Below are 26,538 nucleotides of genomic sequence, written 5' to 3'. Positions count from 1 at the left end.
ACATCTTGAGTTGATCTGGTGATTTTTGTGCCTTGCATAAGATCTTGGTCCAATTTCATTCTCTTACATGTGGTATCCAGTTTTCCCAGCACCATTTGTTGAAGAGACTATCCTTTCTCCATTCTGTATTCTTGGCACCCCTGTCAAAGATCAATTGATTGTATATGTGCGGATTTATTTCTAGACCCTCTACTCTGTTCCATTGGTCGGTGTGCCTCAATAGCAAACAAACAAACAAACAAAACCCACTAATAATCCAATCAAAAATAGGATAGGACTTGAATAGACATTTCTCCAAAGAAGGCAAACAAATGGCCAACAGGTACATGAAAAAATGCTCAGCATCATCAATTATCAGGTAAATGCAAATCAAAACTACAATGAGATATCACAACTTCCAGGATGGCCCTTATCGAAAAAAAAAGCAAAAAAACGAAAAAAATAAAAAACAGACAAGTGTTGGTGAGGATATGGAGAAACAGGAACCCATGTACACTTTTAGTGGGGATGAAAATGGTACAGTTGCTAGAGAAAACAATATAGCACTTCCTCAAACAATTAAAAATATAACTACCATATGATCCAGCAATTCCACTTCTGGATATTTACCCAAAAGAACTGAAATCAAAATCTTGAAGAGAAATTAGCAAATCCATGTTCATTGCAGCATTATTCACAACAGCCAAGATGTAAAAGCAATCTAAATATCCATCAGTGGATAGATGAATGGATAAATAAAATGTGATATAACTGCACAATGGAATACTATTCAGCCTTAAAGAAGAAGGAAATCCTGCAATATGTGACAACATGGATGAACCTGGAAGACATTATGATAGGTGAAATAAGCCAGTCACAGAAGGACCAATACGGCATAATTCAATTTATATAAAATATCTAAAAGTCAAACTCATAGAAACAGAGAACAGAATGGTGGTTGCCAGGGGCTGGGAGGGAGGGAAAATGGGGAGCTGCTGTTTGGGGGTATAAAGTTTCAGTTATGCAAGATGAATAAGCTCTAGAGATCTGCTGTACACCATTTTGCCTATAGTTAACAACACTGTATTGTACATTTAAAAATCTGTTGAGGGTAGGTCCCATGCTAAGTGTTCTTACCATAATAAATAAAGATTTAAATATTTTTAATTTTTAAAGTTGTTTCCCAGGCTCCTGCCTCATCCCTGCTGGGGTTTCCTCCCCTGCCTTCCAACACTGAATCCCAAAGTGCTGCCTCCAGCACAGCCCTTTCCTCTGGACGTCTCACCCAGAAGGATCCACAGGCACCCCAAACTCTGTGGTCAAAACTGACCTCACTGCCTTCCCCTGCTCCTCCCTGACTGTCCATCTCAAGTGTGGCCTCCCCTGAAGGCCTAAGGCCAGACTTGGCCTTCACCCTGATCCTCTCCTTCCCTCACACCAATATCCCGAATCCAACCACCATGTTCCTGCCTTTGCTTTCATGAAATCCCTCCTCACTTCTCCCCTTGGCTGCATCATTGGCGTCTCCAGCACACCTTCCACAACGATGATCTCCCAGAAGCACAAACCACCTCATCACATCACCCCAGCTTCAAACCACCCGCCTCATCTCCTCTCTGCTATCAGGCTAAACTCTGGCTCCTCTCCTTGGGAGACCCACTCACCACTCAAATCAACAGCCTCATCTCCTACCAGATCTTCCCTCATGCCAGTGATCAGCAAACCACTAGGCACTCCCTGTATATCCCGTACAGCTTCCTGCCTCTGCTTAGAATGCCATGCCCCACTAACATCTCCTATCCTTAACCTTAGACAACCTGGTCAACTCCTATTCACACTGCAAAACCCCGACAAAAGTGTCCTCCAGAAACCTTCCGTGGCTTCACTAGAGAGCAAACTTTCCCCCTAGTCTATGCTGCTTCTATGATAACCTCTCATTTATTCCATGAACTGTAATTATTTGTTTCCACATATAACCTCCCTCCCCCACCAGACTGGGAGCATGTTGAGGGGAGAATCTGCACTGGAGTCATTCTGGAATCCCCTGCATCTAGCACAGAGCCTGCCATGCAGTGAGCTCCCAATAGATGTTTGTTGAGAGTATAACTGAAGGAATAGATGAATAAATCCAGGGCTTCCCTGGTGGCGCAGTGGTTGAGAGTCCGCCTGCCGATGCAGGGGATATGGGTTCGTGCCCCAGTCCAGGAAGATCCCACATGTCGCGGAGCAGCTGGGCCCGTGAGCCATGGCCACTGAGCCTGCGCGTCCAGAGCCTGTGCTCCGCAACGGGAGAGGCCACAACAGTGAGAGGCCCGCATACCGCAAAAAAAACAAAAAAAATGAATAAATCCACTATAGCATTGGATGCCAGCCACCTCCTCCTCCTTTCCCCTCCCCTGCCTTCCCTCCCCTCCACTCCTCTTTTCTCATGTTGTGTTCAGCCCATCCAGGGCAGGACCCTCACCTCCTGCATCACGCAGGGCAAAAGCTGCTTCCCCCACCCCTTGGCCTCGTGGCATCCGGCCCCTCCTGGCCCTTCTAGACCATCCATCTGCTTGACTAATGAAAAGAACAACCTGTGTTCCTTTTCCAGGGAATGCGCCTGCCTTAAACTGCTCTGAAGAGCACAGCACCTGCTCACATATCAATTAAAATTATAATTAGGCGGTGAGAATATATAATTAAAATAACATGTTCCATCTCCCTCATTTATTGCTGCTGCTGGCTGTCAGGAGGAAGTCAACCAGTTCCCCAGAACGGGGTGGGGGCAGGGTTCACTCCTGTCTCTGAACATACCATGCTTCCCTTCCTGGTGTCTCTTCTGGTGTAGGAAGCAAATTCCCGAGGCTGCCCTACCCAACCCGAGTGAGAAGGGTTTTCTGTCACTTGTTTGGTCCTTACACACTCCCTGCACATGATGTATGGTTCATGTCACAGGTCAGACTTTTTCAGGCTTCCATGCCTTTGTACATGGAGTGCTGTCTGCCTAGAATGCCCTTCTCCTACGACATGTATAAAAAACTCCCATTCATCCTCCCAAAGCCAATTCTGATTTTCATGTGTGCTCAGTTATGGGGACACAGTGGGGAAGATGCAGTCCCTACTTCAAGGCACCCACAGTGCTCAGCATGATCCCCATGTTCCAGAGAAGTAAACTGAGGCTCCCTCATCCCACATCATGTCTAGGAGGCTGAGGAGGTGCTGGGTCTGCAGAGCCTCCCATGCCCTCAGTCCCTCTCGACATCAGTGGCTGCAGCGACGCTTTCTCCAGAACACAGGCCTGCAAAATCCACTGCCATCCGCAGGCTAGCCAGAAGCACTGCCAGGTAGATCTGTCAAGTGGAGTGTCTTGCTAACAAGAACAGGAGTGTGGCTTTGCCATTGGATGGTGCTTGGCAGAGATTTTCCCAGCCAGGAGCAGTGCCCAGCATCCAGCACACCCCACTGCAATATTTATGAAGTCCTGCTTTGGCAGAGCATGGGGAAAATCACTCCTTGCCTTTTTAAGATTAAATTCACTTTGACTTTTGTTGCTATAACCATTAATACCTAAGTGTGTGAGCTACCGTCAGCTCCATCAAGCTGATTTGTGGGCAGCTGGGCCTTGCCTGGTCCCTGTGCCTCCTTCAGGACACCAAGGCAGGGAGAGACTAACAGTTTTTTGAACGCCTCACAGGTGCAGGGCGCTCTGTGGGGTACTTTGCATACGCTGCCTTGGCATTTCCAAAACGGGTTTTGCGAAGCCGTGATTACACAAGATGCTATTGGGTGCTCTGCCAAAGAAAGTTCCGTGTTCAACTGAGCCTGCAAATGCTGAGTTCACAAAAGTGAACGGGCTTCTTGACTGCAGGACTTCTCAGAGCCTTAAATATGCCAATGAGCATGGTGATGTCTCCAAGAGAAGCATCTAGCTGGGTCACATGTTGTGCCTCCCACAACATTTTGTAGAACTAGTTGTGCAGAACTCAATTTGGAGCATGCTGTTACTATATCTCATTCCTCAACAGCCCAGGAAAGTCGAGCGGTCCCCATCTTAGAAATAAAGACACAGACTCATGAGGTCTCTCCCATTCACTGCTGTATCCCCAGAACCCAGCACAGAGACAAACGCATGGCAAGCCCTTGACACACAATTAAGAACTGCAGTTCAGGAAAAGATGCCAAGTGAAAGGCACACGCAGGAGAGCTGGGCCAGCCTTCTGGAACTTTCTGACTCCCAGCTCCTTGCACTTTCCATGGTCACTTCTCCAAGATGACAGGAGGGCCCCTCCCGACTCTGACCTCCCCAGGGAACTGTGAAGATAATATGGGATGGGATGTCCGGGGCCCTGGCCTGGTCCTGGCCCAGGGCAAACCCTTTCGGGAGGCCTCCCGAAGTTCTGTTGAGCATGGTTTCTGTGGGGCCTCACCAGCCAGTAAAGAGGCAGGAATCCAGTGGTCACATGAACATCACACCTACTGATCACAAATGTCGGACCTGAATGGAGCCAGGAAGGTCCCAAGAGTCCCCGCCTCCAAACTGAGAAGTCAAGGGATGCAATCCAGGGTGCCCCGGGAAATGTGCAGGTAAATACCCAACATCCGCTAAGAGGGAACAGGGGTTGCCACTGAGGGGAAGAATGCAGGGGGGAGGAGCTGCTGGTTTTCTAACCCTGTGGAAGTCATCAACTCTTTCAACTATCTGCATGTATAATTTTTTTTTTTTTTTTTTTTTTTGTGGTACGCGGGCCTCTCACTGTTGTGGCCTCTCCCGTTGCGGAGCACAGGCTCAGCGGCCGTGGCTCACGGGCCCAGCTGCTCCACGGCATGTGGGATCTTCCCGGACTGGGGCACGAACCCGTGTCCCCTGCATCGGCAGGCAGACTCTCAACCACTGTGCCACCAGGGAAGCCCCTGCATGTATAATTTTGATGAAAATAAAAATTAGGGAGGGAGAGGAGGGAGGGGAAAAAAAAGTGGCCAAGAACTCCCTGCCTGCTGGAGCTTTCAAGGCAGCCAGAGCCTGCAGGGGCATCAGAGAAGAGCTGCTGGGGTGAGGACTGGAGACCAGAGGGGCTGCCTGGAGGAGGTGGCCCCGGAGGAATGCATGGAGGATGCCCACAAAGGAAGGGAAAGGCAGAGCTCTCTGCCCGCCTAGTTCAGGTCCCTCGTATCTGAGGACCATAGGTGGACCCCCCCCACTCCCCTCACCTCCAGGCCTCTCCCATCTAGCCCCTACAGCTGACAAATCCAGTCCAGCTCCTCCAATCCTGTAAACTCTTGGAGGGCTTCCACGCTCTTGAGCTCCTCGGGCTCTGCAAGCTCCCACTGCTCACCTCACACTCCTGCCCTTACTTCCCCCAGGGCACCCCTACTTTTGCCTCTTAGCCTTTGCACATGCTGTTCCCCATCCCTTCCCTGGCAAAGTCCTCCTTATCCTTCAGGCCTGACTTAAGACATCACCTCCTGCAGCGACTGTCCCTGATCCCCCAGGTCCATCTTTCAACATGAGCCCTTCAAACACAAGAAAAAAAGGGAGCAAGGTGATCTGGGGACAGAGGGAAAATCCTACTGCTGACACAGAGATCCCAATACGACATGCTGGCAGATCCCCCAGGGCCTCCACTGCCCAACTAAACAAGCCAGAAGGACCACAGACAACCCTGTGGCTGATGGCCCGTGTCAGCTGCATCCCCTCACGCAGCCAGGACTCTGGGCACTCACACTGCACCCCTCCTACCAACACGTTATTCCCTGCTCAGGGTAAAACTGAAGCCAGTGAGGATGAGCAGTTCTCTGCTGTAGGGCTCCCAGTCCCCATTCTGCCCTCAGCCCAGGCATCCCCTCTCTTACAGTTTCCAGAAGTACAGAACTCCTCGCCAGCTGTAAATACCAGACACACTGCAAGAAGCCACGTGTCACGAAATCTCACTCACATCTCACAACAAGTGGGTCCAGCATCTACACCTATGGAGTTGGATCCTCCAGCAGTGGAGGATACTCTTCCCCACCCCTGCCCACCCAGAGAGTGGAGCACTGGGCTGAGGTTCTGAGCTGGGTCTGGCTTCGAAGGCATGGCTCTGGGATTCTGTAACAGGGGAGCTTAGCTTGGAGGGTCTGGGCTGGGTGAGAGGCAGCTGGACCTCCCGAGCTGGCTCATCCTGCTTACTCCTGAACCCTTGAGGGGATTCTGGTCTTTTCCCAAGGCCCTGTTAAGAGACCCTTAGCTGACGGGGCTCCAAACACAGTGCCCATGGACTCAAGGAGCAGGGACAAGAAGAAAGCGCTAGAGAAGGAAGGGATCTCACTGCCCTCACGCTGGAGGGCATATCTCCTTGAGACTGTGGTAGGAGCACCACTGCACACTCTGCCTGCTGCAGCCAGCATCAGGAACAGAGAGGGCAGCAACTTACAAAGGCCACACAGTATTCCGGATGATCCCAGGTGCTGATTCCAGTAGTGCGTCAGCTCCAGGCCAGGGGAACCAAGAAGGGTGAATCCCATTGCCTCCAGTGTGGAGAGAGAGAGAGAAAGAGAGAGAGAGAGAGAGAGAGAGACACACACACACACACACACACACACACACACACACACACACACACACACACACCACCCCCACCCCTCCCGACTGGATCCTCAGCCAGTGGCCATCAGGACCCAGGAGTCTTTTCTGGCTACTCCACTGGCCTGAGTAGGGCAGCCTCACCCAGTTGACAGGTAGGCTGACCTAAGACTGGGCCTTAGTAGTTACTCAAGGGGGTCCTGAGACAGGGCCAGGGCCCCAGGACAGAGTGAAGAGGGCAGGGCTGAGGGATGCCCTGGGTCTGAAGAACAGGAGATTTGGCCTGGCCCAGCCCACCCTCCAGAAAGCCCTAGAGAGCCACAGTACTCCCTTGCTAGGGGCAACCTGAGTCAGACCCCTGTGCACCTCCTCAGCATTTAGAGATCATCGACAGAGAGGGAGCCGTGCAAGCTGTGAGGCCTGCCTGGCCAGCCAACCACAGAAGCGCTGACTACTGAAAAGGTCTTATTTGAGAGTCATGTAGATAAATGCTTGTTTCTCTGGAAAGCACCAGCTCTTTAAGGATAAAGATCATGGCCTTCCTTGCTGTGTTTCCCCAAGTTTCGGGCCAAGCCCACAGTAGACACTCATGAATGAATGAACGAACGAATGAATGAATGAACGAACATTTCCTTTCCAGTATCCTGACTGAAGAATCAACAGAGAAATTTATACAGCATAGGAATGTTCTCTCTGTTGCTGTCAGAGCACCACTGATAGCCCTGTACATCACTTGTGCTCTGAAAATCTTGTTCCAGAGACAGGGAGATGCTCAGAATTCCATCCAGGAATTTGGGCTGGGTCTTCTGCAGACATTTATTTACCTTCTTCTAACATAACAGAACTACGCAATACTCACCTGAAGCTACCTCACAGCTAATTTTCTGAATTTCTATATATAAAATAAATCATTGTACAAAAAAATCTGTATCTACAGTGTATGGAACAAAAGGAGATTTCAAAATCCATTAACTCACAGAGATGGTATGTTACTGGGAGAATATGGGCTGTATAATTAAAACAATTTAAATCTGATTATAAGAAGACAGTGGGCTTTACTGCCTACCACCATCTCACTAATGGAAAGAAAACCAGTATCTTGAGTTTTTTTAAACTACTGTAAAACTGTGAATTAGAACACGCACGTACCACCAATCCACTGCTTCACATTACTGATGAGATGAAATATTCCTTGCAGAGAAATATTCCTTATGGAGAACGTAAGCCTACTTCAGCTCAGAGCTGCTAGGTGTGTGCAGCGTCTTTCCCGAGTTGGGAAAGGAAGTGGTCCCCATGTCAGCCAATGTGAGGGAGGGCTCTTTCCGGAGACCCCGGTCTCAGAGTGAGTGATGTCTGGCTCTCCTTGTCCTCTCTCCACTGAACTCCAGAGCTCAGTGTCTGAGGAGGGAAAACCAAGGGGCCTGGGACAGGGGGATGGACCAAATGGCAGTTCACGGCCCAGCCAGGAACACCTCCTAGTGGAGCAGAGGTGTGCATTTCTGAACACGGTCTAAACTGGAGGAGCACGCCCAGAGCGGAAATGAAAGAAATCGATGGTGATGAGCGCCTCCATTAGCTCACCTACTGGGAGGCAGGAAGGAGTCTGGGTGGCTCACGTTTCTTCCTCGACCCCCCACCCCGTCTGCTTTCTCTGGCTGAAGTTCATAATTTTAAAGTAATTAAGTCCAGCAAACCATAACCGATTAAGTAAGGACTGCTGGTGGCCAGCGGAGCCGAGCAGCCTCACCTCTGCCTGAGCCACTGTTTGGAGGGCAGCTGGGAGGGGGCCTGATCCCAGGTCCAGCCCCCGGGGGCCTGACCACCACGTGGCAGAGATAACCCTCTCTGAGCAGCCAGCCACCTAATGAGACTGTCAGGGGACTTCTTAACGAGATGAGGTGGGGCCCGGGCTCTGCCGCACAGCACGCGGAGGGTTTCTATTCAATTAGCCGTTCGGTGTGGGGCAGATACTGCCCAGGAGGATGAGGGAGCCTCTGCCGATAAGGCAGCCCCCTCCTGGCACTCCTAGTTCTGCCGTGACCGGCCCAGCCTCCCAGGGTCCGCGGTAGCCTGAGACAGTGTCCCCACTGGACAGGAGGGTGAGCAGAGCTGGCCCTCTGCTTTGCTGGGGCAAGCCAGGTCTCTGGCTGCCAACCCAGGACCCCTTCCCCTCCCTTGGAACCTGGGTGAGCCCCAGGGGTGGCCACAAATGGGCCATCTGGAAGAAGGGGACAGAGATCCCTGCCCAAAACAGGTGTGTGTGGGGATAGGAAAGACCCCCTCACCCCGGGTGGAAAAGGCTGAGTCTGGGGCCAAGGCTACAGGTTGTGTCTACATATAAAGTGGGGGCCAAGTGTGTAAGGCCAAGACCCACTGCCCTGTCCCCTCCTGCAAACAGAGTTTGACAGCACGCACAGGACCTGCAGGAGGCCACAGGGCAGTGAGCTCCACCGCCTGGGGACCAGACCCTGCCTCCCTTCGGGACTTGGGGGTGCAAAGGAAGGTCCAGGGCACACCACGCCCACAGGAACCCTCAGGACACCCAGTGGGGAGAGGGCTCAGGCCCCGGGTCCCCCGCCCCCTTCCCATCCCCCAGTCCCTGCCCCACCAGGCTGGCTCCCACCCTTCCCTCACTGCCCCAAATGCCACCCACAGCTCAGCTCACCCTGCCCCATGCCTGAAACACAGGCTTCCCTCACTCAGCACCTCCTGGCCTTTGGGCTAGCACAAGTGCCCCTCACCCAGAAAGCCTTCCGGCCCTGCCTGGCCCCCATCCTGTCTGCTTCCCGCCGCCCACAGGCACATCATAGAGCTCAGAGCTTGGTTCTTACCCTCCTAGTACTGCCCGCCCCACAGAGCTTTCGAGTAAGCCAGGTCTGAGGTCTCCTGGAGCCCACTGGGTGGGAACGTCCTGTCACCAGGTGTGGCCCCAGGGCTTCCAGCCCAGTTCCAGTCCCGAGTGTCCTGTGGGCAGAGAAGCCCCACGCTGAGCAGCTGTTCGCACTTCCGGGCGACACCACCCACCCAGGTCTGCTCTGCCCCTTCACCCTCAGCTTGGGGCTGGGGCAGCCCCAGGCCTGGCCAATCAGGGCACCCCACTCCACTGGCACCAGGACTGATTCCAGGAGGAGCCTGTCCCCTTGCCAGGCCAAACAGCAGCAATCCTGGGACACCTGTGAGACTCTTGTTAAACAGTCCCCCTCGGGCTTCCCTGGCGGCACAGTGGTTGAGAGTCCGCCTGCTGATGCAGGGGACACGGGTTCGTGCCCCGGTCCAGGAAGATCCCACATGCCGCGGAGAGGCCGGGCCTGTGAGCCATGGCCACTGAGCCTGCGCGTCCGGAGCCTGTGCTCTGCAACGGGAGAGGCCACAACAGTGAGAGGCCCGCGTATCGCAAAAAAAAAAAAAACAAAAAAACCAGTCCCCCTTTTCCCATGTGGAAGGACCAGGGGGCTGGGCTGATTAGACATCAGCCTACAATAGCCTGGGGGCTCTGAGTGGATGGGGCTGCCTGGAAAGGAAGCCCACCTAGGGGAAGGCAGGTACAGGGTGTGGAGAAGGAGGCAGTGTCCTGAGGACACCGTTTGGGCCCCTGGATCCAGCCATGCCTGAAGTTATGCAACATCAGGCCTTTTCCATTACACGGCCTGATAAATATCCCTATTTGCTTAGGCCAGTACGAGTACTCCTGACACCCACCTGACTAATACAGAGCATGATTTCAGACACTTGGCAGGATTCCCTGATGTGAGGCTGCTAGGTGGTGGTATTTGCAAATGGTCCAACTCAGCAGTCCCACAAACACACCTGGGGGCAACAACTTCCTCCCAGGCCACGAGAGGCAGAAACTCTCCACATACCCCACAGTGCCGTGGCTCAGCCACCTTGTCACAGTCCCAGCGGGGTCCTCAAGGCACACCCCTGGCAGGCCACCTGACAGGCTCCCCCAGGGAGGGGTTCAGTCCGTCTGCAGGGGTATGTCTGGGAGCACGCCAGGACACACAGGCATGCACTCCCGTGTGTGTTTGCAGACCCACACGCGTACATGCCATCAGTACAGTCAGACAGCCACTCAACAAACACTTGCTCCAGCCCTGCATGTGCTGGGAGTTCTGAGATGCAGAGCTCACAGGCCTCACAGGTAACCACTGAGACACAAGGGGAGACGTGCAGGATGGCATGGCAGCCAAGAGAAGACCTCGCCCCAGCTAAGGGAGCAGACCAGTCAGGGAAGGCCTCCTGAAGAGCATCCCAGAGGCAAGGTCGGAGCAGAGTGCACACGTAGTCCCATCTAGCTGCACCCCGCCATCTAGAAGCTCACCTGGAGCACTCGCCAGTACTGATCAGTGGGTGCTGATACCCATCACAGACCGCCATCTTCCCTTTCATGAAGTCCATTTTCTTGGCAGGAGCTAAGGAGCCTGACACAGTCGGTCCTCTGAGCCACGCTCAGGCGTCTCCTGATGAGGTTTCCATCATTAACAACTACAGAGCTTCAAAGCCCCTTCGGCCCCAGCTCACTGGAAGGGTTCTAACTCCTGCTTCCTCCGAAGCCAACGTGTCAGGGGTGGTGGCTACATCCTCGTAAATGAGCGCTGCTCACCAGCTCCCGCAGGGGTGCTGGGGGGAGGGTTGGCAGTGCCCTCCCCTTCAAGCTCAAGCTGCCAGGCTCACTGGTCCCACACCTGCAGCTGCTCCGCCCTCTCCCAGCCCTTTTCCCTGCCCAATTTTGGAAGAGGCAGTGGCTAGGACAACATCATCCCCATTTCATACATGTGGAGACTGAGGCCACATGATGGGGTGCGGCTCCCGAGCCCACCAGAGGATTCCCAGGTGAGAGACGAGGATGGAAACCCAGGTCCTGGCTCATGCCCAACACCCAGACGGCAGTCAGCCCACATAGCCCCCAAGGGCCAGCACCTGGAGCCCAGGGGGAATGTCTACTTCCCCTGGGCAGCCTCCCTTCCCTCACCACCCACGCCGATCTGCACAGGCACATCTCAGAGCGGATGGACAGGCCAATGGCCCTGAGCCCCTGCCAGGGCAGCTCAGGCAGGGAAACGCCTTCCAGAAACGAGTCCTCCAAAACTATTTCCTGCTCCAGCCCATAAGCGTGAGAAACCTCTCCACTGTGACTGTACCCTTTGTGCTGGGCCTTGGAATCCCCCATGGAAGTGGCCACTGCCAGGGAGAGGCTGTGGTATTTGCTCCTAGCATTTCTTGCCAGGAGAAAGATCTTCACATTTAGAAGCTGATCAGGAGGGAACAGCTGGCGTAAGTGGGCCTCAGGTGGCAGGACAGGGCTGCTATAAATGCATCAAGCCTCCAGGCCCCACATGACATGGCACTCCGAGTGGCTCTGAGCCTGAAGCCAGGACCACAAGCTTGAGGGGGCCTCAAAGAGCAGAAGTCTCATGTGTCCATCTGTTCTGTCATCCATCCAGAGGCTTTTACTGAGCACCCATGATCAGCTGCACACCAGGCCTGGCTCTGGGAACTCAGCTATGGATGAGACAGACACTTCCCTGCCCTCACAGACCTGACGCTCCTCACAAATTACTAACACAATTGTAGGTAAGGAAGCATGCAAAGAAGGAAAAGAAGGCTTTGATCGAGTCTAAGAGGGGCCCTACTTGGAACCAAGGAGAGCCTCTCTGAGGAGGTGAGATCTGAGGAATAGCTGAGGCTGAGAAGGAGCCTATCATGTAAAGAGCCTTCCTGCTGGAGGGAACAGCATGTGCAAAGGCCCCGGGGTGGGAGCGTGCTTCAACTGTTGGAGACACAGGAAGAAAGTCAATGTGGCCGAAGCAAAGAGGTCAAGAGGAGTGGCAGCAGTGAAGCAAGTGAGCTCAGCCCTTGTTGTACTTGAGGGCTTGCAGGCTCTAGCAAGGAGTCTGGATTGTATTCTTAGTACCGCAGGGAGCCACTGAAGGGTTGCAGCAGAAGGAGGAGGTGACTGCATTGATTTTTCTGATAGCTCTGGCTGCTACACGGACAGAGGCCTGGCAGGGAGGAGGGCAGAGGCAGGTAACAGTGAGTAAGTGACCACAGGGATCCAGGCTGAGGCTGGGGAGATGGCGGAAGAGGTGGAGAGAACCGGACAAAGGCTGAGATAAAGGGAGGGTCATGTGCATAGTGGGAGGACAGGCAAGGAACAAGGGGAACGCTGGCTCAGCTACCAAGCCTTCGCATTTCTCAAGCAACCCCTGCTTCGTTCTGCTCTCTATATAATCCCCGGGCTCCCTGGCGTGGTCCAGAGCTGATGCTCATGCAGCCCTGGGCACAGGTGTCAGCAGACACTGGGTATTGACAGACACCTCTGCTTTTTAACAGGCCATCACCAGGAGCCTGCAGCAGACCACAGCTGCCAAGCACACTGCATTCCTTCCCTCAGTGAGGTTCCTGGGCTGGATCCCAGTGGCAGCTGGAACTGCGGCTTTTTCTGCCAAACGTGCCCAGGCAGCGTGGACATCTGCAACAGCCTCCTCATATACACATGTGTATGTGCACATACACGCACACCCATGCACACACCTGCACACTCACATACTGGCACACATGGACATACACACACACACACACACACACAGGCAGGGGTGCTCGGCCCAGATTCCAGGGCATGCCAGAGGACCCGACCCCCGCTGCTGGACAGTGCCCCCTCCTCGGCACTGCCCGACACACCACCCTCCCCCGGAGGCATGGCCACCCCCTGCCTGTCCCTTGAGGAACACTGGCCATAGGCGCCCTGTGCAGCCCAGCTCTGCGCTGTGGGTCGCGCAGGGTCATGCCTTAGCCCTCGGAAGCCTTTATCCAGGAAGTAGGCAAAGCCCCGAGCCAGCCCTGAGCTGAGGCTCCAGCCTGGGGCCCCGTGACAGGGAGAGATGCTCCCCCAGAGCTCTAGGCTTGGGCTGGCAGCCTACAGGACTTGGGGGCAGGCCACTGGATTGTTTGGGCTACCAGAGCCCGGGAGGGAGGGAGGGAGAGGCGAGTGAGAGCAGGTGCCCTGGGAACTACCCAGGACTGAGAAGGAGCAGCATCTGATGTCTGCGGCCATGACAGGGCAGGCAGCAAGGGTCCAAGGGCCGAGCCAAGTCAGGGCCTCCTCAGTGCTCGGCCCCGACCTCCTGAGACGGACACCACAGAGACGAGCAGCAGGGGCCTCGGCCAGTGCCCAGTTCAGGTCTCAGAGCTTGGAGCCCCGAGCCCAGACCAGGGCCCAGAGTGTGGCCCCTCCCTCCCTCCCAGGTCTCTGGGTGCTCAGACAGAAGGATGGAAGAAAGCCCCCAGTCCCAGTTCAGGAACAGAGCCAGGGCAAGACCCAAAGCCTCTGCCTTTGTACCAAGCAGTAGGGGCTGCGTGGGAATGGGAGAGCACGGAGATAGCCTGCCAGGCCAGGCCCAGGCCGCGTCTGCAGGGCCTCAGGCCGCATCAGGGCGGGCACATGGCCAGGCTGAGCCAAGAGCTCCAGCCAAGGGGTGGGGGTGGGGATGGTGTCCAGCCAGCAGGGACCGTGTCTCTGCCCTGACCTGGGGTTTGGTAGCACCCAGGCAGGGCCCAGAGACCAAGGGGTGTCATGTACCCTTGGCAGGTGAACAGGCGAACAGAGCAAATGGTGGCCAGGACACTAATACCCACTCAGTGTACTGTGTGTCACCACCCACACCCTCAGTGTGCCTCTGCTGGGCACCCCAGTGGGCTGCTGCTTGCCAACAGCCTCCTTCCTGCCAGGTGTAAGTCACGTCTCTAGATCCATCACCACAACCCCAAGGTAGCCCACTTCACAGGTATTAAAACTGAGGCTTGGAGAAGACGAGTGACCTCTCAAGACCACACAGCTAATCAGTCACAGAGCTGGGATTTGAACCCGTACCCGCCTGACCCCTTTCCACCACAAAGAGCAAGTTATGGGTACTATGGCCAGCTGCTCAGGGGCTGGGCCAGGCTGGCTGGATTCGGGCCACTCTGTGCACTCAGAACAGCAAGGCTGCAGCAAGATTGCAATTCCGGGGCTTCCCTGGTGGCGCAGTGGTTGAGAGTCCGCCTGCCGACGCAGGGGACACGGGTTCGTGTCCCGGTCCGGGAAGATCCCACATGCCGCGGAGCAGCTGGGCCCGTGAGCCATGGCCGCTGAGCCTGCACGTCCGGAGCCTATGCTCTGCAACGGGAGACGCCACGGCAGTGAGAGGCCCGCGTACCGCAAAAAAAAAAAGAAAAAATATTGCAATTCCGTGCAGCGACGGTCTGCAGGTTCCCGGAGCCCCAGCCCACAATGGTGGCTCCAGGAAGCCTCCACGTAAACCATGCCATCGATAGCAACCTGCCTACCTGCTCTCCTGGGACACCAGCAAGGCCAGGATCAACTCCAAGCCACCCTAAATAGGGCAGGGGTTGGGAAAGCCCGCCCAGCCCAGGTCAGAAAATGGAAGGAGGCCAAGAGCCCCTTGGGACCACTCAGGCTGGTACTGTAACAACCATCCCAACCTCTGTGCTTGGCCCTTGGCTGGGCATTGTAGTACATTTCCTCAACTGACCATCCCAGTGTCCTCTGTGTCGTCATTCCCATCTGCCAGTCGAGGAAACTGAGGTAGCCTGCTCGGAAAGCAGAGCAGGGATGGGAACCCCAGTCTGTGCGTGAGATCAACAAGACTCCTTCTGCCCCCAATTCAGCTTGTAGGCACCATGTCTAATCTCACGCAGAGGCATGGAAGGGCCAGGCTGAGCTCTGGCTGGGAACAGGCACAGGGTAGGCAGAGACGGAGCTACAGTGTCTAGCTGCCTCTGGTGGGTCTGGCGAAGAACTAATGTAAGGGAAGTAAACTAAACAGACAGGACTAGCCAGAGCCACATACTCCAGATCTGGCTCGAGGAGGAGGTGCAGCCTGGAATAAGGACTGCCCTGGGCCCCAACTGACAGCCCCTGGCTTCACCCACTGGGAGCCTGCCCTGCCCAGATCTGGGCCAGAAACAGATAGAAGAGGGCCATCTAACCACCTCCCAGCTACCCTGCCTGTGCTTCAGGCCCGGAAGGGAGAACCCTGGGTCTTTCTCTCCCAACCTGTGGCCATCAGCCAGGAAGCTGGCTGTTTACAGGCTGGAAGGAAGGTCTTAGGAGAACCCAACTGATGGGATATCGGACACAGACCCAGATGCCTTCCTGGGCCCCATGCCTGTCAGAGAGGCCAGACTCCAGAGAATGGAGCTGTCACAGGCCAGCCCATGGCAGAGATGAGTCTCCACTCCAGCCCAATGCCTTAGCAAAAGAGAGAGAGCTGCTGCTGTGGGGGAAGGTAGGGGCGAGGAGGGCACTGGGAGGAGGCAGGGGGTGTCTGTAGAAGAAACAGGGCCACAGGGAGTCCTGCTGAGTCCACAGGAAACACAGACTTGCTTAAGGCCAGCTGTGGGGGCCGCTGATGCTGGTGCCACAATAGCCAATCTTCATCTCATTCCTTAGGAAGCAATGAGCCCAAGTCTTCTTGGGAGAGCTGGGCCCATCCAGGCCCTAGTTCACAAAGGACAAGGTTGGTAGACACAGATTGGCTCTCTTCTGGGAGCCTGGCGGGGCCAGACACCCAGGCTTCCTGACGTCCCCCTACACCAAAGGGCTGCCTGGTGCTTTCTGGAGCAGAGGGACAAGTAAACGAGTGGGCAAAGGGGAACTGATGGGAGCCATGGATTTGGTCCAACCAGGATCCAATACCTAAAATTCTATTTGGTTTTTTTTTTTTGTTTCTTTTGTTTTTGTTGTTGTTTTAATGAGTCACCAAGGAAATGGGAGGGTTGTTTTGACATGACCTGAGTAGTAGATATTGGTGTCATTCACCAACTATTTCCAGTTCTCTCTCTCTTTCCAGGCACATAGTATGTCTGTGCTTCCTGGATCCCTTACAACTGGCTGGAACCACATGACTAGTTCTGGTCAATAAATTATAAGTAGAAGTGACATGTGTCACATCCAGGCGGAGACCCCTAGAGCTCTCTTTCCCTCTGGCACAGCAACTAGCAATATTCAAGCTGAGTGACCACGATGGGCCAAGCAACTAGCAATATTCAAGCTGAGTGACCATGATGAGCCAAGCTCCAAGCTGACATGTAGCATGAGCAGGAGATAAGTTTGCGTTATGTTAAGCCACTAGACTTGGAGAGTGTTTGTTATGATGGCATAACTTAGTCTATCCTGACTGATACAAAGGGAACCACAGAACAAAACCAAAGGGTAGGAACAAATAGGCACTTCCCTGCATGGCCAAGTCTAAAAAGATTCATATCCAGGTTAGCAGACTGGGTTAGAAATGGTTTGGGAACAAGCAGTACAGACTCGATGTTCCAAGTTTTTAGGTGACAGAATTCTCTGGGTAGTGAAAAGGCCAAGTAAAGAGAGAAGATGGCTGATACAGGGGCCAAGGCAAGGGGATTTTTGACCTGGCAACTACAAGAGTTTGGAAAGAGTCTGTCTGCCCTTACAAGATGTGGCTTTCAATGTTAAGGGATAGCCTTAGCTATCCTCCAAGAGAAACCTGTCCAAATGTCCCCAACCTGCTGCTCTAGACAGGAAGGTTGTTAAAGTTCCCATGTCACCAGGAATGGGAATAGCAGCAGCTTGGGGGCAGCAGGAGGAAAAGTGTCTCACTAGACCCATGGCCTCCAACCCACACGCCTGGCATGAGATGCCCATCCGTTCACTGCCAGTTAAGTCCAACCTCCCAATCTGGGGGCAAGGCTACGGCAATAGGGATACTAAAAGGGAGCCTCTGGAACCCATTAAATATGAGGATGTGGGGAGGGCAGGAGTACAGTCTATGAAGAGAGAGCGTGTGTGTGTTTGGACACACAAGAGTGACCCTAGAATGAAGGACAGCTCTGAAGCCCGGTAGTCTAGCTGAGGGAAGATGGCACTTATTCTTTTACATAGACACAGGCTTGTGAGAAATCCAGAGAGGGGACTAGATGGTTCCCTGTCCCCAGCCCAAATTTAGTGAGCGGCCATCAGCACCTGCAGCCATGGCCACAGCCATCTTCTGGCTTGAAACATCACTGGCAGAAGACCCTGTGTGTCAGCTGAGAAAGACTGACCTTTGTAGGGACCCCACCTACAAAGGGTCCTTTGTAGGGACCCTCACCTTGTGCTCTAGGTGAGCGGGATGGAGGGCGGGGAGAGGAGGGGGGTCTGAAGAACCTGGCCTGGAAGAAATGGAGGTCATGGACCTGCACGGTGGCACAGACTTACAGTCTAGCTATTCACAAAGCAGATTCCTCTAGGAACCTCCTTAGGCACAAGCAGCTTGCAGGCCCCAGGAAGGAAGTCAGTGTGTCATTGGAGAGAACAGGGAAGTCTGTAGAGGCCCGCAGACTTACAGTGTGCCGCCTCCAGAGCGAGTCTGAAAGACAGGGAAACATGGCCATATGCCCCAAGTGACAAGAGGATGCCACCCAGTAAGCAAAAGTGCAGCCAACCAAGCGGAAGAAAGGGAAGGGTCACGATGTGCACTGTCTACAACAGGCACCTACCAGGTGTGCCAACACGGTAGCAGAAAAATGGCCCACAAACACATGCACATCCTAATCCCTGGAACAGTGAATATGCTAGGCTACATGGCAAAAAGAGAAGCAAGGCTGCAATGGAATTAAGGTTGCAAATGGAATTAATCAACTGATTTGAAGACAGGGAGATAGGCCTGGCTTATCCCAGTGGGCCCAATGTAATCACAAGGGTCCTGGGAGGAGGGAGACAGAAGAATCAGAGGAGTGGGTGTGAGGACAGAAGTGACTTGCTGTGAGAAGGACCCCACCCACCATCGCTGGCTTTAAAGATGGAGGAAGGGGGCCAGGAGCTAAGGAAGGCAGGCAGCCTCTGGAAGCTGAAAAGGCAAGAAAATGGATTCTCTCCTAGAGCCTCCAGAAGGAATCAGCAGTGCCAACACTTTGATTTTAACCCAGGGAGACCCACGTCAGGCTTCTGACCTGCAGAACTGTAAGATAATACATTTCCGTTTTGTTGTTGTTGCTGTTGTTTGTTTGTTGTTTGTTCTGGTCGCACCACACAAGCTTGTGGGATCTTAGTTCCCCAACCAGGAATTGAACCCGGGCCCTCAGCAGTGAAAGTGCCAAGTCCTAACCACTGGGCCGCCAGGGAATTCCCTACACTCCCGTTTTTAACCAGCAAAGTTGTGGTAAAATTTGTTTCAACACCAAGAGAAAAATTATGCAGCTGAGTGGATGGGAATGATGGTGTGGGCCTGCAAGCATGTTTAACGACTCTAACATCACACCCAGGGAAATGCTGACAGTATCTCCCAGGCAGGGACCTATAACGCCGTTATCAGGGAGAACAGTGAGTCTGCCAGCAGAGGCTGCAAACATACAGCCTCAGCGGGACCTATAATTCTGAAGGGAAATCAAGGAAGACACCAGAGGCATCAATGCTCAGGGAGGGAAACCGTCTAGCAGATGTCATAGAGTGTAAGGGGCAGGGTGACCACCTAGGAGTGACCAGTATAATATGAGCAAGACCATCAGATGGACACCACCAAGCTCACTGTGCTTTATTTTCCTCTTATTTCATTGTTTCACTGTTGTATTCTGTGAACACCAAGCTATACTTGGGTGATTTTTACCTTGTCTTCCTAAAACACTTTTGTGCTTATTGTAACTAAAAGGAATAATGCATCACATATATTCCTTTTTTCTTCCTCTTCCCTAAATTGTTATCTTTCCACTCGTGACAGATATATCTACAGCATAACCAATAACTCAAGTCTTTTACTTACAGTAAAAGATAATTCTGTGAACAGAAGAGACTCATGTTCAGGCAGTTCTTTTATGCATTTATGCATTTATATAATCCTCTCCTTGAGCAGGCACTTTAAAGCAATATGAAATTTTTTTATTTAACAAATTAGTATCTCTTCTACTATCTAGAAGACAAATTTTCACACTTATTGTTAATACGGACTTCGCCAACTAAATCTAAGATACAACCTTTTAGAGATTTAAATACCATTTCTGTGTTATCATTTGCTAAATCCTCACCAAATGCATATTTTATTAAAAAGTGATCCAATCTTTTTACATAAACTGACCAACTGCCTCAAAAGGTAGCTTGTAAGAAGCTTGTATGGATACAAAATCAGCCTGAAGAAACTGCAGGTATAAATCTTAGGACCAACAAGCCAAAGTAGAGTTTCTTGTTTTCTTCATTAAATACTTAAGCATATCTCAACATAAATGTTTGCATTTTTAAAAATAAGTTGTTTTGGATATTGAAAATATATGCAACCATTAACAGTAATGTTTACAAATAGTTCATAGTGATTTCAAAAAAAGCCAATGATATGTTAAATGAAATATATATATATATATATATATATATATATATATATATATACACAACTGAACAGAATAGGAACTCTCAGCACTTATGAGATTCAGTGCACGAAAAAAGACTAGAAGGAAAGAACAGTGGTAGAATCCAAACGGTTTTGTTCTGTCTCTTGATGCTTTCCTGTACCTTCCACATTTTATATAATGAGCATGCGTTGCCCTTTTCCTTTTTCACATTTTTAAATTAATTCATACTCATTGTAGCAAAGCATTTCTTTTATAATCAGGAGGGAAAAAGTTAAGCAAAAAGCTGAAAATGAAAAGGTCAGTTAGGGTCCGCTCTCAGGAATTCACTAGCTTAAGCAATGGTACAGCTGAAAATAACAGCCTCAGGAGAAGCTGAGATGGATTCACAGTTGGTCAAGAAATGGAGAGGGAATTCATGTTTACTGAACACCCACTGCAGGCCTTCTGCAGACAATTCATACATGTCTCATCTCATTTCATCCTCACAATTATTCCAGGAGGCAGGTACTGCCTTTCAACAGGTATGTGAACAGAAGCTCAGAACAGGGCCAGGCCCCTCCCAAAAATCACACTGCACGTGAGGCAAGCAAGATTTGAACCCAGTTTCTTGGGCTCCAGAACTAAGCTCTTATTCCTGCCTGGTGCTACCTCTCAAGCCAAAATCGGGCAGCATCACTTCAATCCCAGGTCCACCTCGGGGGTGCGGGGGTTGTCATTGGGAGCTCGCCCAGTCCATGATGGATACTGAACCCCAGTCTGCCTTTGCCCTCATCCTTGGCCACGCCCCAGCCAAGAAGTCCTTTCCTTTCCCATCCGAGCTGTATCTACCACCTGGTAGATACAGTATTCCTGATCAGTATTCCTCTACCTGGACAACTCTCAGCCATCAGCTTCCAATTCTCTAGTTCTGGATGTACACACACACTCACTCACACCCTTCCAAGACTGTGTCAGCCTGCCATGCTTGGAGCCTGAGACATTCTTCCAATTATAAAAATAGAGAAACTGAGACCCAGAAAAGGCCCCTGCGTAGAGCCCTGTGTCTCCAGAACAAAGTTGCATTAGGGCTTGAAGGCTGAATGGCCCAAAGCTCTGTTTTATTTGGCTCGTACTGTGTTGTTCAAATTGTTTGATTAGTCGAGAACAGTTAGAAATCAGGTTTTACATTAAAGTCCAGATTTGGGGCTCCTCTTTTAAAAAAAAAAATCAGTCCATTTATAACACTAGGATTTTCATTCCCAAATGGTAAAGTCAGCTGAAGCTATGGAACAGCTGCTCCTTTTGACAGAGATGGCCTCTCCAGACCCCACACTCCAGGTTCTTCCAGGCCCAGCTGCCCAGTTACCCATGTGTGTTACCTGCCTGAGACTGTAACCCTGGGCAAGAGCATTACCTTCAGTCTCTGGGGGCCTGCTGCTGGAGGGGGGCGGGGGGGGGGCAATGGGCATCATTTGGAGCAAAATGAATGAGCATGGAATACTCAACACAGTGGAGAGAAAGTCGATGGAAACAAGGTATGTCAACAGAGAAGGTGGAAGAGCCAAACTGCCATGGCGAACACAGGCGGCTTCCCTATCACACTGTGAGCTCCCTGGGGCAGGAAATAGGTGCTACCCAGCTGTGTCCTCAGCTCCCAAGCACAAAGAATGAATGTCCACAGAGACAAGTGTATGGGGACAGTGTCAAGGGAGCATGAGGCATTATGAAAATTGTGGCATGTAACTGGAAAAGCCTGTGTCACCACAGATCCCCACCTCAGCTAGGGTCATTCCTGCCTAAGGAGGTCCCACCCTCCCCTGGCTAGAGCCCACCCCAAGCACATGCAACAGTTGTGATGAGGGCACACTGAAAAAAAAAAGTCCAAGGGCAGGGCATGCGGGGGCAGAGACTGCAGGTAGGACATGATCAGACAGCAAAGAAGGACAGGGATTCCTTCCCTCGTACCTCAATGAACGTCAGACATCTGCCAGGGCTGGGAGTGGCAGCTCCCCTGACAGACAACACCAGCCTCACCCCACTCACCACCACCCCCAAAACACATCCAGACCTCCAGGTTTTCACAACTACCTCAAGACATCCTTGGACTTTCAGGCTGCAGAGCTGGGCCTTCTCCCTCCTCTGCAGGAATAGCAGACTCCTCAAAACCTCCTTCCAGCACCAAGTTCTCCCCAGCACCAGTTCTGACCTTCTGGACCCTGACCAGAGCCTTCACTGAGTCACCCTATCCTTGGAGATACAAGAAAACCAGCAGCCAACATATAACCTAGAGCCGGAGGAGGGCTCTGGGCCCAGGGGCGGAGGGAGGGTAACTTGCCTGGAGCCCTCAGCCAGACCACCTCCTCCCTACACCGACCCACTGTCCTGTCTGTTCCTCCTGGGAGGAATCCCGGCCACCAGCTGTGGCCTCTGTCCTCAATACTCCTGGGCGAGGGCCTCAGAGTCAAAAGCCTTGGATGTATGGAACTAGGAGAAACCATGGATATGGGGGCAAAGGATAGGAAAGGGGCCCTGGGCCAGGCAGATATCAGGGGCAGTGAGAGCCTTAGTCTGATGAGGAAGCAGGCATCGTGGGAGAGACACCTGAGGCCCAGAGCCCAGGCTCAAGCCAGGTGGGAGGTGAGCGAATGAGAGAGGAGGGAAGAGCAGAGGGGGGCTTCTGCGCTTAGCCTCGCACTTGTTGCCTCTGCCTGCGGGCCGAGTTTGCCGACCACGGCGGCCCAGGCGCGGGCTAGGGTTTCCCTGCAGCCTGGCCTGGCCCAACTCCGCTGCTTTTCTGGTCAAACAGCGCCCACCTTCGGCCCGGGCGGGGACGCCTCCGCCCACGGCGGGGACCGCGAGGGAGAACGGCTCCTCCAAACCCGGAGGAGGAGCGCGGCCGGCCGAGAAACGCCAGCCGAGGCACAGAGGGGCCTCGAGGCGAGAGATGCTGCGCATTCACGGGCTTGGGCGCCACACGCTCCTCGCTCCTCGGTTGATAGGGAAGAAGACACTGGCCCATCCAGGTCAGGGGAGGTGCACCAACACAGGTACCCTGCTCGCAGACACACCCACCCACACTCAAACAACACAGACAGCCCTGAGCCACACACGCCCGCGCGGCTCATAGACGCGCCCACCCAGCTGGAAAGGAGCCGCACAAGCCCGAGACACGCCCCGCAAGGAGCCCAGCTCCCGGCTCACAAGCTCTCTGCTCCAGCCCCGAAGCGCAAGGCACTCCCGCACCACTGCCTTGGTGGGCCGGGGAGGGAGCGCGCACCGTGCGCGGCACCGTGACTGCCCAGGCACACAGGGAACCCTGCGTGGCCCAGCCCTTGTCGACCCTGCAGGGCTCCAGCGCTGCTGGCAGGCCCCCGCCCTGTTAGCCCTGGGCATGGCGGCCAGCCACTCACCTTCCTGCACGGCCTGGAAAGGATTGTTGGCCTCGATGACCTTGATGGAGTAGGTGATCTTCTCACTCTGCAGGATGTCATCGTTGAGGCTCAGGTCGGATACGGCCAGCTGGAACACCCTGTCGTCCTTGGCCGCGTTCTCCTCGAAGATGGCACCTGGAGGAGAGGAGGGGTCAAGACTATAGGCCTAGAGGAGGGCTCTTCCCCACCCCACCCCTACCCCAGCCTTGGCCCTCTGGTCATGGTGCTGGCAGGACTGCAGGTTGCCAGGTGGCAGGACTTCTGGGCTGCAGTTTCAGCCTGATAGGATAGTTTAAGGCTCTTCTCAGTCCCCCAACACAGAAACACGCCCCCCAAATATTCCAACACAGTTGACATGAGTTACACATGCACATGGCACATGCTGCCACCAGGTCACACAAGTGTCTCACAACCAAACCACCTCATGTATCAAACATGCCCCACATAATGGACTGAGCCAAGCTGCTGTGACCTCAGGCAGCACCTAAATGCCCTGACATGGCCCCATGAGTCCTATCCCAGGAGCCACAAAGTTCCCCTGCAGGCAAGTGTCCCCAGCCCCAATCCCAAAATGGAACAATGACTTCCTTCTGCCCTGCGCACCACTCTCTGCAAAGAGCTAAGCAAGCAGGTCCAAAGTGGCTCTCCTATGCCAGGGGGCTTCTTTACGCAGGGACCTTTGATAACCGATGACAGGCAAACAGGCAGCTCAGTCACAGCCTAGCTCCCTGGGCTCTGCCTCCTGCTTTCCATCCCTCCCACTTTTTCTCCTGCCGTGTATGTTGCGGGGGGGGGGGGGGGGGTAGGAGGATGTCCCTAGACCCTTTGCCTTCTAACCCAGCAGGGCTGAAGAGCGCAGAAGGAGCCGCTCTTGAAAGGGCTTTCTAGAACCATGAACAGCTCCTCTGGGGCGGCCACCGGCTGGCCCTTTGCGCTCTTAGCACCGCCGTGGCCGACTCTCAGCGCTTGAAGCCGAGATCGGTGGGACTCACCGAACCTGGCCCTGCAGCCTGGACAACACCGGAGTCCTCCCCCCTCACCAGGCCCTGAGGGTCACCACAGTCCCAGGGCTGGGCCCAGTGATCCCCCGAGCTGGGGGCTGGGCAGGAGGAGGGAGGTCCCGTTCCATGCTACACCCAGAGCCGCAATGCTGACCACGAGACCCAAGCGCCCCCCCCCCAACCTCCACCACCATTGGGAAGCAGGTTTGGTCCCGGCCCCTGACTCCTGCAGGGGGATTGCAGCGCACCAAGCCCAGGCCTAGTCCCTGACCACCCATCACACCCCTGCCTCGCCTGTCCCATCATCCCTGCCTTCTCACACCTCCCAACCCCCCAGCCTCTCTGGGCTCGCTGGTCTTTCCCAACTTCCGGAAAAGCGACTGCAGAAGGGCTCCCCAAAAACAATCGCTGTCAGTCCCCCAGCCCGGACCAACTTCCTGGGATTTCTCCCCTGCTGCTACCAACTCGACAAGCCCCCTCCTCCTCTTCTCTAGCTCGTCTTCTCTCCTCTGCCGGTTCTCTCCCTCCATCGGTCTCTTCCCGCTCAGCGCGCGCGCACACACACTCCCCCCACACACACCACACCACGGCCCAGGCTTCTTCCCTGATTCCCACCACCCAGACCATGTGCCGGCCCCCAAGACTTGGGCCAAAGGAAACTCTGGGACTGTCCAGGATTGGGCTGCTGTCGCCACAGCCAGATACACACACACACACACACACACACACAGAGAGAGAGAGGTACACAGACACACACCAGAGAAACAGGCAGACACTCTGTCCACTCTAACAGGCTGACAGTCATGCACGCACCAACACAGGCTCCGATAGCCCCATAAACCCCACCGCCCTCTCGCAGTGACACCAACACGGAGCCACAAGCGCAAACAGAGACACACGCTGACAACACCCACCCACCCACATTCATGCACGGTTCCGGTCGGGCCTCTTCAATCCTGCCCTGCCAAGTTGGCGAGACCCCGGGCCCTGCCCGCCTTCGGCCCCCGCTGCTCTAAACTGCGCCTAAGGGCTGGCCCTACCCCGCCGACGGCCCCGCCAGGGGCGCGGGTATGGACTTGCGCCTAGCCCCGTATTTCCCGCAGCCGCGGCCCTAAGTGTCGGCAGAGGCCGCGGGGCCCCGCGGCGGGGATTGGAGCCCCGGGGAGCAGCGGGAGCCCGCGGGAGCGCGGCGCGGCCCGTGCACATCTCCTCCGCGGGGCGGCGCGGAGCGGCCCTTCGGGGGAGCACCGCCCGCCGAGCCCCTCGGCCCAGGGAACAGCCAAGTTTGGACGCCGCGCACCCCCCGCGCCGCTGGGGCCCCCGCCCAGCCTCGGCCCCGCACCCGCCGCGCTCACCGATGTGGATGATGGAGTCGGCCCGCACCGACACGCACTGGCATATCCAGGGGAGAAGCCACAGCGTCAGCGCTTCCATGTCCCCCGGGCGCGCGGCTCATCCGCCCGGGCCCGGGGCGAGGCCGAGGGCAGCGCGGAGCGGGGAGGCGCCGGTCCGGGTGCAGTCCCGGGCCGCTCCCCGGGAGAGCCAAGCCCGCCCGTGCGTCTTTCCCCGCGCGCCCGCCCCTGCGCCCTGCGCCCGCCTCAGTCCAGCCCAGCCCAGCGCGGTCGGGCTCCCGCTCCGCTGGTGGCTGCGGCGGCGCTGGCGGCCCGAGCCCAGGCCGGCGCGGCGGGGGCGGCCCGCGGCGGCGGCGGCAGCGGCGCTCCCCGCGGCTCGGGAGGCTTCGGAGGCGGCGGAGGTGGTGGCGGCGGTGGCGGCGGCAGCCGGACCGGCGCGGCGGCTCCGGGCTCGCTGTGTGTCTGAGCCCCGGCGAGGAGCCGAACTGCGGAGGACGCCCCCTCCCCTCCTCCTCCCCCTCGACTCCGCTCCCCTCCCCTCCCTGCCCGCCTCCCTCCCCTCCGCCCTCCTCTCGACCACGTGACTGCGGAGCCTCTGCCTCGCAGCGCGGCGCTCTCCCGCTCGTGGCTCGGAGGGGGCGCCGGGTGCTCAGCGCTTCCAGCCCGAGGGACGCTCGGAGGCTAGCAGGGCGATGGGGACCGGCCGGGGCTGCGGCGCGCAGAGACTTGACGGCCCTGGGCCTCGTGCCCCCCGTTCGCCAGGGACCAGAGGATGGAGAAGGGTCGGCCTCCGACTGCCCTCGAGGGTTCCCGGAGCCCCCTGGCGCCCACCGACCTCAGCCGCCTTGCGTCTTGGGCCATGACCCCCGCCCTGGGCAGAGAGCCCCTCGCGGAGCCGGGCCAGGGGTAGC

At 54.8% G+C, this 26,538-nt stretch overlaps 1 protein-coding gene across 2 annotated transcripts in view; it reads right to left on the bottom strand.

Moving 5' to 3' along the window:
* Window positions 1-25,853, bottom strand: part of GRID1 (glutamate ionotropic receptor delta type subunit 1) — a 680,012-nt gene extending 654,159 nt beyond the window's left edge. For both annotated transcript variants that reach the window (XM_060080592.1, XM_060080683.1), the window contains exons 1-2: window positions 25,631-25,853; window positions 23,254-23,409 (exon numbers count right to left, since the gene is read on the bottom strand). In XM_060080592.1, coding sequence (XP_059936575.1) covers window positions 23,254-23,409; window positions 25,631-25,709 — 235 coding nt within the window. In that variant the 5' untranslated portion in view covers window positions 25,710-25,853. The remainder of the gene's footprint in view (window positions 1-23,253; window positions 23,410-25,630) is intronic.
* Window positions 25,854-26,538: the final 685 nt, after the last annotated feature.

This window comes from Mesoplodon densirostris, chromosome 1, assembly GCF_025265405.1.
Source record: "Mesoplodon densirostris isolate mMesDen1 chromosome 1, mMesDen1 primary haplotype, whole genome shotgun sequence".
NCBI lineage: Eukaryota > Metazoa > Chordata > Mammalia > Artiodactyla > Ziphiidae > Mesoplodon > Mesoplodon densirostris.
This window is presented reverse-complemented; position numbering and strand designations above follow the sequence as displayed.